The sequence below is a fragment of the Convolutriloba macropyga genome, chromosome 6 (genome assembly GCF_964194025.1).
Source record: "Convolutriloba macropyga chromosome 6, txConMacr16.3, whole genome shotgun sequence".
Lineage (NCBI taxonomy): Eukaryota > Metazoa > Xenacoelomorpha > Acoela > Convolutidae > Convolutriloba > Convolutriloba macropyga.
Window position 1 is genome coordinate 58964668 of NC_134473.1, and position 13987 is coordinate 58978654.

The window sequence follows — 13987 nt, forward strand, 5'->3', positions numbered from 1 at the left end:
AAGATCAAATACAAGATCTTTCATACGATGTTTGCACCTGCGTTATCAGAAGTTTGTCTATGTTAAAATTTAGCTGGCAGATAGCCAAAAAATAGCCGCTATAGCTTCGTAGACCTGTTGTCTCAAATTAAAAATGAAACACAGAAGACCAAAAAGCGCCAAGAAAAAACATACTTCAAAATTGTTTTAAGAAGCTGCCCCAAAATAATCTTCAGTTAGATTGAGATCTCATTTGACCCTAAATCCATTTTGAGAACGCAAAGTCATTTTTAAGGCGAGACAAGTCATGTGCCAAAAAACATGCGCAGGAACAAAGAAAGGACTCACGCCAATAAGATTGGAAAACATAGCAGGACAAGTCATGAAACAATTCAAAAAACTTTCATTGACTAAACAAAAAAAACTTGACCAGGAATGGACTATGAATGGATTGAAATCATCTAGAAAAAAATTAGATTATAAAAACCGAAAAATAGCAAACAAAGTCAAATTGGTACAGGTGAACAAAAAACCACAAGCGAAAGCAATTTTTTGTTCAAACACCGTTCTCTTGGACAGATTTCATAACGCAAAACCACTGGCCTTTTCGCTCCACTTCCTGTTTCGGCTTGACCAAAATCATCACTTTAATTTGGCTTCACCAAAATCATCACTTCAATTTGGCTTTAAAAATGTGTGAACAGATCTTAAAAGGCAGGGCCCCAATACAATTCAAATTCTTTGAATTAAAAAAATTCTTTGAATTGTAATTAATAACGTCACTTATACATATGTCCAAAATAGCATGAATACAAACCAACTTGAAGTGAACATGATTGACGTCACAGGTAATAAAAATTGTAATAATCGTGCCAAAAATGAAAACACGACAGGAGGGCGCAACCATAGTTAAGAAAACTATTTACAAAATAATCAGCTCACTAAAATTGAATAAACAGCAAACAGAAGCCATATTGCGTCAAACATCGTTTTCGGACTCAACTTTAAAAGCAGTTTGAAAAAAATGTTGTAGCTTTCTTACTCCGGAGTGACCAAAACGACTGTCCACCTTGACTTTTCTTTAAATGCGAAAATCGAACAAAGGGTACACAGATTTAAGACAGCGCCTTGATTTGTAAAGAACCGAGAAAAAGCCCTGAAAAAATGCAACAACACTGAATGCCAAAAGCAACTTCATTAAGGAAAATTATGTTTAAACCAAACTTATCATGATAGCATATTTCAATTTCACTTCCTGACTTTATCTTGACTTTAATAACGCTTCAGTTGACAGTTTTCCAAATTACTTTTTGGCTATATGCGAAATGTGTAACATTAAACAAGTAAAAACTTCAGTCAGTAATGAAAACCATAACGATCTAACGGCACAAACAAGATTAGAAAAATTCTCATAAATGCAGCAGAGGTTGAAATTGTAGAAAAGTGGTAAGTTGTTCATTGCGAGCTTGTCACGAGGGGCATCTATGTTTTCCGTCATCAACTAACCCCATCTCATAATGTCCAGCCGGCTCATCTCTTCTCCGTTTACGACTGTTGAAGTTGCCCTTGATAATTTCTAGCCACCCAGCGGGGTAAAATGTCTTCTTAACCACAATTTTTGTCCCTTTAGCTCCCTTTATCACCAGGATAATCAAGAACGCTAACAAAAACACCGAAGCTAGACCCCCGACAAGCACCGTCCAAGTGCTCGTCTCGTCTGACTTCCGGTCAACGAACGGAGCTCGCGTCGTTGAAGCGGTTACGCTCGTTGGCACACATTCAAAATGGCCTATACGGTCCACGCATTGGTAAGGAACAATGGCTCCGCTGGCGTCGGTTCGGTTCCCACAGGGGTCCAGTTCACACTCGTTCTTGGTGTCAATAGCGCAGAATTTCCCTGCAACTCCTCGATCACATTGGCAATAAGAGAAGTATTCTGAAACAAAACCCACATCAGTTAGTTGAGAAACATTTATCACATTTATGAGAATGGGTATAGAAATTGTGCTAAAGTCAGGGTCCCCTTTTCGAAAATCCATATTCCCTAAGACAACAGCCCATCCCTAAAATCACCATTACGTCGCAGAACTTAGTTTTATCGAGTAATTTACCCAAAATGTCAGCATTTTCACGAGCCATGTGTTACGATTAGAGTTGTAAGCGTGGACAACAGTGACAGTACGTAAGCCTGAAGTTTAATTGACAGTGAGTAAAAGTAAAGTTAAGCGGTGACAGTAAGTTCAAATTTCTTCAAAATTGGAAATATCCATAATTTTTGTTCACGATACCTATTTTTGAGCCAGGTTAAAAAATAGTGGCAAGATTTTGACGCTGTTGTCCACACTTTACTGTCCTTGTCTTCCAGCGGATGCACTGGTTCCAAGGTTATATCCAGGACAGTTTTAAGTCAATTCGACCGAAATGAAAGAAAGCCTAACTGATGATTACTTGCAAAAGTTTCTCGCAATGCGAATTGCGCATTAGAGACAACTAGCAAAAGCACTAAGCCGTGTATTAAGTAATTATAGCGGAAATTCAAACAATATAGTTTTAGGCTAACTGAAAATTTTACTGACAATATAATTGTCGAAACTGGTTACAATATCGAAGAATATGAGCGAAAAACATTTACCGCAAAATCACAATCGCAAAATGTACGTTTTGCAGCATAATGAAGTTTTCTAAACTTTATCTGTTTTTGATGATTCCCGTTATTGCTGGGCTCTGCTGCAATGTTGATCCAGAGAACAAACCTCTTTTTGAGTCATACAATTCTTCGGATGTTTTTACTTCAAGACTTAGCACTCAATAGGAAAAACTTAACCAAAACTCACGTACTTGCAGTCTAGCCTAATGCGTGAAAAGGTAACAATTATTTTTGATCTTTCCATCCACGGAATGAAATAACCACAAGGCTGTTATCGCCATGGAGAGTGTAATCAAACTCGGAGTCCAATTCGAGTAGTTGATGGGGGCCATGGAGAAAAAACACTCGTGTTTTTTGAAAACTATTGCTGCTTTTTAGCTAAAAACTATTGTTGCAATTTTATGACTAAACTCAGCGAAAGTCAAGTTCTGGCTAAAAATGAACTTCTGGCATTTTAACTTCTGGCTCTGCAGACTTTCGGCGACTTATGTGCAACTAATGGCGTTTTAAACATTCTGCAGGATTGGAAAGCATCTAAACCTAAAAAATTGAATTTATAATTTTAAAATTTTTTGTCCTCTTTTAACATTGCCAACACTCATCAGGAGGATAATATTGACCATTGAGATGCCTGAACACAATAAAACCTAAAGAAAATGTAATGAATATGTTCTTTTATCACAGCGGTTGGAATAGGGGGAGGGGTTTCCGAAATGAGTTAAAATCGGAAACAATTTAGCATACCTTTCACGCTACTTAGAGTATACAAGCTAGCTTGACCCAAAAAAAAGAAACTGCAAAATTCCGTAAATGAAGTAAATGATTGCAAAAACAAAGTAACGAACTATTTGAAAATCGTGTCTTAAAAATGAAAAGTTAAAAATAGATACTCACATTTATTGATCAGTTAAACAATTACAGGTTATGTTCAATTCAATTAAAGTGTCTATTGTTTGAAGTGTAATCAACTAACAAAAGCCGTCTATTTTGAATAACCTAAATATGAGAATTGTATTTACTCAAATATTTCGAAATCGATATCGACGAGATCATTAAATTAACTTTCTATCAATTGTTTTAGTTCAAAATGATTCAAGTTATGTAAGTTAATTCAGAGAATTATACACAAAGCTAAGTTCTTAAAGATATTATACATATTCTAATATTGTATGAATGTTCAAAAGTTTTATAAAATTTCGAAGCCCTTCAAAAGATGTTCACAATTTTGACACCCGAATGATAACACAATCCGAAAATGTTTGTTCACGTTTTCACAAAAGACTTCATGCAACTTCTCTATGTTTTCAAATGTACACTATATTAGGTCACACTAAATTCAGATGATACAGTTTAGCTCTAAGATAATTGTTTTGCAACCCTCTCCCGGCTAGCCACAAGATTTCTGAAGCCACTGAAGTGTTCCAGAAACATTGCCCAAAGATCCGTTTCACGAAAAGGATAGGAACTTTTCTATTTCACTTATTCCACTTCTTTTAAGGTAAATTGCAGTCAATGAAATAAAATTGCTATTCACGAAAAAAATTTCCCCTAATTTATGACACTGATTCTCCGATATTTATAGCAAGTACGCCAACTTAAATTTAATACAGCGTACAGCTCTAAAAACAAACTCACTCCAAAACAACAACTAAAATGTCAGTAACTACTAAGATGCTGCTTAGTTCAATTCACTCAATGGCTCATAAGCCCGTATGATTAAAACTCTCGTTTATGCTTTAAAATTCCAGATCTCTAGAGCCGGGTTTAACTATCTACAGTGATCGATTTTTACAATCGCAAATTGCGTTTCTAGCAAATTACGCGACTCAGCTGAAGTCACTTCGAAATTCTGACTTACGCCCCCGAACTACACTACCCGATTTTAGTCGAGTCTCGGATTTTCTCAGTGACTTCATCAGTCACTTATCCTACATATACAGCTACAAGGCTTGAGCGTAACTATTTGATTTACCACTTAAAGTTACGAACAATAACAATTAAAAGAGCTCCGCGCAATTATGAAGGGCTAAACTGAAAATAATTGTCCCCTGCAGAACATTTTTATTTTTAACTGACAAAGCGACTTGAAACTCACTTTTTACCGTTTTGTTGACATTTTTTCACATTGACATCACACATCTGAATTAAATTAAAAGAGGTCATCAACCTACCGCAAGTAAAGATTTTCGAGGAAAAAAGAGTATCAAAGACGGCGAATTATTACTTGGCATGTGAAAAAAAGCTATGTTAGAAATAAAATTGACAAAAAAACAATAACAAAAATCAAGCATAATCGTCGTAAAAAGAAGAGAACTAAGGAAAACATCGCTTCAACTTTGCAAATTTATAGCAAGGTAAGTGACAATCCGAATTTTAGGAAAAAAGAGTTACCAAATTCACAATTTACATAAATCTTACAGAAAAAGCGACAAATAGTGGACATATTGCAAAACCTAGAAAAACAGTATTTCAAAATATTTAAGATTCCCATGCTAAACCTGCAAATAGCCGCCGTTGGCGCGTTTGAAGCACATTGTGACTGACACTAAAAAAGGAGAAATAGCCGGCAAATAGCCGCCGTTGGCGCGTTTGAAGCACATTGTGACTGACAATAAAAAAGGAGAAATTGACAGTTTTTTTTCCCAAATTTCAAAGGTGTTCTAATACGGTGTGCAGCTTGTTATTCTGAAAAAATTCTAAAATTATACTTAATTCAGCTTCTAAACTGAAAGCTATTAAGATAAAGTACTAATGTCAGCTAGCAATCATTCTAATGGACTGATAACCTAATGCACTATGACTTATTGACCGAGCTTTATCGGTTTATCCTTTTTTTTATTTTGCTCTTTTGACATCGACAGTGTTCACTGCGTTGCGTAATTCAATGCGTGAAAGAAAATAAAGTTATTCAGTTGAAACAGTGAGTGAGCTAAGGAACGAGTCAAACGAGAACAAAAGGTAAAGCGAATTAAATAATACATAGCAGGGCAATTCCTGACACAATTAAAAGAATTTTCATTAACCAAACAACAAGACCTAGAATGAACTATGAATGGATTGGAAAAACCATTAAAACATAAAAATAGAAAAAACAGCAAAAATCGTTGCTCCACTTCGTTTCGGCGTGACCAAAATAATCATTCCAATTTGACTTCAGAAATCAAGATAAAGTGCGAACAGATCTTTACACAGCGCCCCATCTTTAGAGAGGCTAACTTCGGCTACTATAAATATTGAAAAATTTCATCTGCCGTATTAAATATAAAGTCGTTCTTAAATACGAGCCGCAATTTCGCAGCCAAAACGAAAGCAAAATTCATACGGTCTTCCTTTACTTATAAGTGGAAGGTAAAATAACTTTCTCTACTAATCTTCAATATTATCAAGAACACACAATATCCGTTCTCAAAAAAATTTTCATTAAAATAAGCTGCAGTTGATCAATATTAAGATTGGAGAACTGTCAGGCAAAAGGATAAGATTAAAGTATGCTAAGTTTCAAATGAAAAGAAAACTGCAATTCAACATCAAATTTCTCTTGCTTCATACAACTATGGTTTGCTGCTAAAAAAACAGAGAAAAAAAGCAGAAAATTTAACGCCATTTATCTAATACGAATGAGGCGTGATCTGCTGTTTTCACTATGTGAACAAATTTGCCTGAGCGTAAAATCTCAGGAAAAATTGTAATGCATTTAAAGCAAAAATCAAGTATCCATTTCGTTTTCAAAAGTTCTCCGTACCATTTCCATTGATTGGTTCCTCCATTCGTTCCATCATACAGGTGCCTGGACCCAGACAAATGTTGGTGACGTCACACATCGCTCTACACGAACAGTCCTTGCAACCGAAGCCAGTTGGACATTGACACTGGTAATCTAAAACATCAAAAATTTCAGAATGGCAATTTTGTCATAAAAAATGGCCGAGAACTTCACATTTTAATACCAATATAGTACAAATACGATCTGTCAAAATTGCATTAATGTAACTAAAACTTAACCCACCATCTCCCGCTAGGGGTTGACACAACCCGCCATTCTTGCATGGTTCCATTGTCTCACATACATCGTTCGTTTCGTTGCACAGTTCTCCAGTGAATCCATTTTTGCAGACACACTCGACTGAATTGTTGCGCCATTTGGATGCAATCTTGTTCACACAGTCCAATGTACCAATTGGGTCGCACGGACTGATCGAAGACTCACACAGGTTTATGTTGGCAGAGCAGTCGCTGGAAAAGATTTTATGAATTTAAATCAAATAGCGATGACAATTGTATATCATCGGTTACATGACATTTTACCCAATGCCATTATACCAGATAATTTAATCACATGTTCGGTTGTGATAGCTTCATATCAAGTCCCACGGGCCGCTGAGGCATGGCCATTAAATATGTTAAAACATACTGTTAATAACGACTGCTAATTTGTTGTCGAATTATTGAACGAAAATATCGAAGCACATTGGGTATAATGGCTTTGGGTAAATTGTCCTGATATCATATCATCGACCATTACCAGCAGAACCCAAAATTTTGCAATTTCGAGCAAGTTTGATCGCCTTCGTAAGCGCAAACGTCTTCAAATTTTAAAACATGCACTCTTAATTATCCTTAACTTCAAATAGATTCCAGCTAGAGAAATATATTTGCAGAAAAAACCTCCTTCCGCAGACTGAGAGCAACGTAACGCCTATTTTTGAAGGCGAATGGCACTAGCCAGAAAAAAAAAACAAGGCAGATCGCCAGAAGGGTGTCCTCAATTTTCCCTGCATGTCTGAAAACTCCCCGTTATGTTCTCATGGCATCTTCTTAAGCTCAAGTCATTTTTACACTAGCTTGCTTCTCACCTGGTAGCTGTTTGTAATACGCCTGCTCATTGCGTGCAGTACAGCAATTTTGTCACCTATTTATGTTAATGCTTCGTCATTTTTGCTTCCATTATAAGGACTGTTTTTTTCGTTTTATGGAAGTTTGTTAAATACCGTTTAAGAAACGTCCCTACGCAAACAGACAGCGATTTAACGCTTATTTTTTGAAGGCGAAGCACACTAGCCAGAAAGAAAGCTTTAAGGACATTATTCTTACGAAACAAATTGTAAGCTACAGACAAATGAGAAATTTTTCAAAAAATGTGCAAATTTGAAAATATTGAAAAAATTTCACTAAAAATTGAAAAAATATTAGAACAAACAGACAAATAACTGACAGAGAATCAACTCTTTAAATGCCGATAAAACAGAGATGTTATTCTTTACAAACAAACTAATTCGGATCAAGCGTTTACTTTTAAAAGGTGAAGTTATCCAACCAGCTCATGCTTGTCGTTATCTTGGAAAACAAACTGATAAAATCACCTGAACCTGTTTTAAGCAAAATGGCTAATGCAATTTGTTCTTTGCATCCTGTAAGAAATCAAATTCCTATAAAAGTAAGAGTTAAGGTATTCAAGTCAGTTGTACTCTCTCACCTTTCTTTCAGTGGAGTATTCCTTCAAAAAACGTAAACCGCACAAATAGGCAAAGTAACTGGGGAATGAAATTTTGCTAATTTCGACAAAAATTTGACCACTCCACTGATCTTCTCATTAAGGATCGTATCTAGCCAGCCGAATTGTTTCTCAAAAGTTGGCTTAATGTAGCTACAAACAGATATAAGACACTTGGAACATCCGAAAATTTCAAAATGTTTACTAGTTGCCAAAATGCTAGACAGAACAAGAGAACAAATCAAATTATCATTGAAAAGAAAAGGAAAACGAAGTGGAGTAACAAATCTTTGATATTAAAAAGCGTTCAAAATTGGAACAAATTGTCCTCTTCAATAAGAACCTTTAACAGTAAAACTTTCTTTAAAAATGCTTTAACCGAATTTTTGCTCGATCAGCCCAAGAAAGTACCCATTAATAGACAAATAGGAGCCTTCAATCCCTAATTTTACTTATAAGAACGAACAGCCACAATTGTAAGATTATTATATTATTAACAATACTGATTAATTTATTTAACATTTGAATGCATGTAAATATCTAACCTTAGGCTTATAATATGAATAATTTACATGTTTAAAAGAAAACATTTAAAAATTGATCTTCACAATATAGTTTCTGGAAGCGTATGGAGTTCAAATTTGCACTGGCATAATAGCGTAAATGATAAAAAAAACCGAGTTAGTATTAATTAAATTCAATCAATCATTGATATTCGTCGAGAAAAACCACAAGGCAAACAAACATGTGAACACGCTAGAAGCATCGTGCATAATTAAGACCAGTAGTGCTTTGAAGATTTGCGCAATTTCCTTGGGTTTCAGCGGTTTATACCGATTCCAAACTAACCTCTTGAAATGCATGTGTTATGTTTGAGCAACTCTTATAGAAGTCAGTGGCCCAATATAATTGAATTGTTATGAATTGTAAAAAAAAACCAAAACAACAAGCACACCTACGTTCAACTTATAAATTTATAACTGATGGAAAATTAAATGTTAACCTGAACATATTTTGGTTTCATTAACGGTATGATTATGAACTTGTGCCTGTAAAAATTCTTTATCTATCTGAAGCCTACATTTAACAAGCTTGTATATGATACCATTCTTTTCCAGAATTCACTAGACTTTGAAATATTTGAAAATAGAAAGGCTATAATTGAGATTATCGTTTGGAGATTATTGGACAGCCATTCAATTAGGAGAACCATTTTTCTGCAATCTAAGTCATCCAGGGTTCCCAACCGATGAATGGATCTCATCAAAACAGAAACTTACTGTTCGCCAGTTTTGTCTCCCCGACAGATGCAGCGCGCTCTTAACACATCCCGAGTACACATTCCACAATCTTCAGTGCAGTACTCGAAATCAGCTGACACGCTGGGTGCAGATATGTTCATGACACACTCTGGACTCAAAGGAGGCACCAGACTCATGCACGCGTAGAGCGATTCCGTGACGTAATAGTCTGCGAGTTCTGGACATTTGGCGCCAGTCTCATGCGAACATCTGGAGGATTCGATGTCACAGTTCTTCCCAGAAAACCCGTCAATGCAATCACACCTGTAAACCAATTTGAAATTACAAACGGTTCCACTACTACTTTCGGCAGAGTTAACGTGAATGTGTTGATAAAGTAAATAGCTTCAAAAACGGATCTGCAGAGCATTTAACTACTTTATTCAAATGCGAAACTAAGTGAAAAGAAACTCCGATATGGACATTACTTTAGACCGTTGCTGTTTCGAAGAAAGTAACGATAATTTCCGCAGTGTTAACGGCCAAGAACTAAATTGTCCTTTTTCAGGTTTTTTTCTACTGATTTCTAAAGTCCAGTCAAATAACTGAGAAGCTTAGTCGGAATTTTAATTATAACGGAAAATACATATTTAACACGAACGGTTATCCTATAAAAACGCGTCTTATGGTATTAGGGTGGGAGGGGGGGTTCATTATATAAACACCAAGCAGGTCGTGGCCTAATGGAAAGACCCTAATAGACTGAAGAGACATTCGAAAAGTACAAATAGTGCTTTTGAGATTTACCTGTAACCGTGAACACCATTGACACATTTTCCAAACACACAAGGATTCCTGCCATCAACATCACAGAAGTCTTCGACTCGTTCATCGCAAAATTCTCCTCGAAACGCTTTCGGACACTCGCAGTCAAAACCAAAACCGGTACCCATATAACTGGCGGGTTTATCCACACATTTGCCTCCATTTTTGCACACCGGTGCACCAAAATGCAGCTTTTCATACCTCGCACAATTGAAGAAACTAGGTTTGGACACTTTCAGTTTCGAGCAATAAGACCCTGTGAAGTTCTTGTCGCAAAGACAATGAACTTTCCCATCTGATAAAGAGCAGTTTCCTCGATTGTTGCACTTGTCCCTGGAGCAGGTGTCCACTCGATTCTAGAATAAGGTCCTATTTATTGCTCTTGAGTCATTGCAGAATGTTTGGAAACTTTGCAAGTATAATTAAAAAGAAGCGATTCTTTTCAGGTCTACATACACATTTTATGAAAATTTTGGCAAAAAGCTGCCAGAACATGAGGTTTTAATTGACATGTAAATTATTACCAGGCGCTAACGTTAGAAAGAAAATTTTTGAACCCCAATATTCTTTTAATCGCGGCAGAATATTTTTAATCCAGAACATTTTTCACTTTCATCATTTTATGCTTCTGATTATATGAATTAAACAATATAACTACCCTTGAGTTCAAAGGCGAACAATGCAAATGGACAGGGAAGGTAAGGTCAGATAAAAAACATTAAATCACTTTCTTTTTCGGAAAGCACGTTAAAGTTGAAACTCAAGTATTGTGATCAATAATCTTTGAATTATATGACGAAACTATGAAAACATTAAGCTTTGATCTGCGGAATACAACACTTATTCATAGACACAAATATATAAGGTATCAATTGGTTTATTTTTATCAGTAATTTGAAATTTCGAAGTTTAAATTCTATTCAAAACGTCTGTTTCAGTTTTTAAATTGATTAACCTACAATTTTCTCGCACCTAAGTCGCAAATCTATCAATTGAATTTTTTTAAGATTTACAGAAGGTAAGTTAATGAAGGCACAATTAAAATTCCAAACAAAGAACGAAATGAAATTCTACTTTTTTCAAGAAAAAGAAAATAAAGTTCAATCCTAAATTCAGGACAAGGAGGCTCGGAAATGTGCGTTCGCACATAATGTTCCGACCCCGCTCAACCACGTTTTGACTTGAATGTTTACCAACTGAAGAAGAGAAAGAAAGTTAAGATTGTTCGAAAATAATTGGGGTATCAATTTTAAAAAAAAATCGTTTTAATCTCAACAACTATACTTATTAAAAATTAACTCATAAGCGGGTCAATAATACCTTCCATTAAGCATTAATTACGACCAAAACTCAATGTCTATCTAACTTCAACAAAGGGATCAAAACTAAACAAACAATTGATTTGAATTTCATCAGAAAAGATATGGGACCTGTATTAATAGTGAGTAATCAACATGCATAGAAAAAACAAAAAGGGGGCAAAGTTATAAAACATTTTTATATATTTTAAACAATTGAACTCGAAGTCATTAAAACCATTAGCTATCAACTGAAAACAATCAATGGCTTTATTTATACTTTCAAACGAAACCATTGATACCTTCTATTATCCAGAATGTCATACGACTACAAAAGAGTAAATAGAAGCAAGAATTAAAAAAGTCAATTCAACTTTGCAAGAAAACGGTGTCAAAGCCTTAAAAATCATAATCGATTGACTAAAAATATTGATAATCAATTGCCCTTTCTTTCACCACCACTACTGCAATTTGTAACCTGACATTAACGTGCCATAAATGTGATAATCGACTGAGACATCAAAAAAGAACCTCAAGTTCGAAAGTGTCGGAAAACTAAAAAAACATATGAAAACTAGCAGTATAAACACCAGAACACCATTATGTAATTGATAAAAGAGGCTTGCAGACTACATTCTGAGTCATTTGTAAGATAATGAGACCTCTCTTTGATGTGATCATGCTAAAAGGTGAAAAAACACGATTAAAAGTGCCAAACTTAAAAACAATTTTCTAAAACAATTTTTGAAAAACCAATTCATAACAACTATAAGCTCTTCAACTGAATCACAGTAAATAGATTGACATGTAACTGCCTAGGAGGCCAGCTGGACCTGTCATTAGTGAGACGTTAAAAGACTACAAAGTAAAAAAAACGAACACAAGAACAAAATTTCAGTTTCATGCAAAAAGCGTTGAAACTAATAGGCATCAGCTTTTGACTGCAGCCACCAAGTATGTTCATCGTCTTTCACTTGCACGTAATTTTGACCCACCAATAAATGAGCTTAGTTGAAATCATTCTGGTCTGTAAAAAAAGGCCAAAAAATTTTTCAAAAAAGTACAGCGCCCCATATATTGAATCACAAAATTCTACAACTATACCAAAATATATCTTGTATTGATGATTGTCGATTAACACAACAGAAGTGTCCAATTGATTTCAAAAGTCTAATTTTCACCACAAATTGAATATATACTAAAAACTGATGAAGAATTTTGGATGAAAAACCATCAAGTATCTAATGAAACAATTAAATAGTTTCTCTAATCACTCCTTAGATGCCGAATTAGTCTAGACATCTGGTTAATTAGACACAGTGATAAAATAAAAAGCATGAAATGCTGGCAGAAATCAAACGCTGGCGGAGATCATTAAAAAATTACGAAAACAATTTTTCGGAGCCATAAAAACCAAGAGCTGCTGAAAATCAAATAATGGCGGAGATCATTACAAAGTCACAAAAACAATTTGTCAGAGCTATAAAAATCATGAGCCGGCGGACATCATTTAAAATTTACGAAAAGAATTTGCCGGAGCCAAAAGAACAGTGAGCTTTTTTCAGAAAACGCAAAATGTATTCATTGGACCCCATTTGGACATAAATATGACCTCTTAGTAATTGAAACTTTAAGGAAAACCAACTTGCCTGTGTTTGGGATGAAAAATTTTTTTCTAAAACGACAGACCCAAAATACAAACCAATCAATTTTAATTGCAAAAAAAAACAACGATGAGACCGAAATCGGCCTTGATGTCGCTCTGTGGATTTAAAAATAACGCAGCTGTTCGAATAATTTTTTCTGACATTTTTTGGCAATCGCAAATTTCAATATATCGAAGGTAAATTATGCATTCATATAAACACCAATTTAAATTAGCGAAAGACTGCTAAAATGTTTGTTTCAGAACACTTTCTTAGGAACCCGAGGTAACAAAAGCCCTTATCTCAGCAAACGGAGATTGTCTTAGCAGTTTATGTCTGCACTACCGGTCAAAATGGGCCAAATGAGCATATTTGATGTCAATTTTTAGAAATACAAATGCCTAATTTCCCAAAATTCAGGAAATATAACCGAAACAGTTGGTTCAAAGAATTCAGCAACTCGATTTTATAATTAAAAAAACCGATGAGGAATATCGATAACAATTTCAAATTTTGACTTAATTTATCACAAATTGACTTAAACATAGCCGGCAAATTGCCGGAATAGCTGCGAAATAGACTTGCGTGCCGTAAAATACAGATGGAAAAACATACAGAAGTGAGTTGATAATAGTTATCGCCGCCGCCTATAAAACTTACAAGTTTATTTCAAAGGAGGTTGTTTTTGGGTGCAAAAAACTTTTCCCTGTCGCGTCTCGAACCGGCGATCTCCGGATTAACATCCAGTCGCCTTAATCACTCGGCTGTCGGACCATACAATCTGTTTTCTTACAATCAACTTTGTTTTAGGAACAGATTCTGTTTCTGAATAACCGCAATTTAGGTCACGCAGAAAGCGT

At 35.3% G+C, this 13987-nt stretch overlaps 1 protein-coding gene across 2 annotated transcripts in view; it reads right to left on the reverse strand.

Annotated features, from left to right (window-relative positions):
- LOC142341808 (uncharacterized) overlaps positions 1-13987 on the reverse strand; it is a 175067-nt gene that overhangs the window by 18404 nt on the left and 142676 nt on the right. For both annotated transcript variants that reach the window (XM_075393048.1, XM_075393049.1), the window contains 5 exons: positions 10166-10539; positions 9398-9682; positions 6633-6859; positions 6369-6503; positions 1486-1915 (listed from right to left, as the gene is read on the reverse strand). In XM_075393048.1, coding sequence (XP_075249163.1) covers positions 1486-1915; positions 6369-6503; positions 6633-6859; positions 9398-9682; positions 10166-10539 — 1451 coding nt within the window. The remainder of the gene's footprint in view (positions 1-1485; positions 1916-6368; positions 6504-6632; positions 6860-9397; positions 9683-10165; positions 10540-13987) is intronic.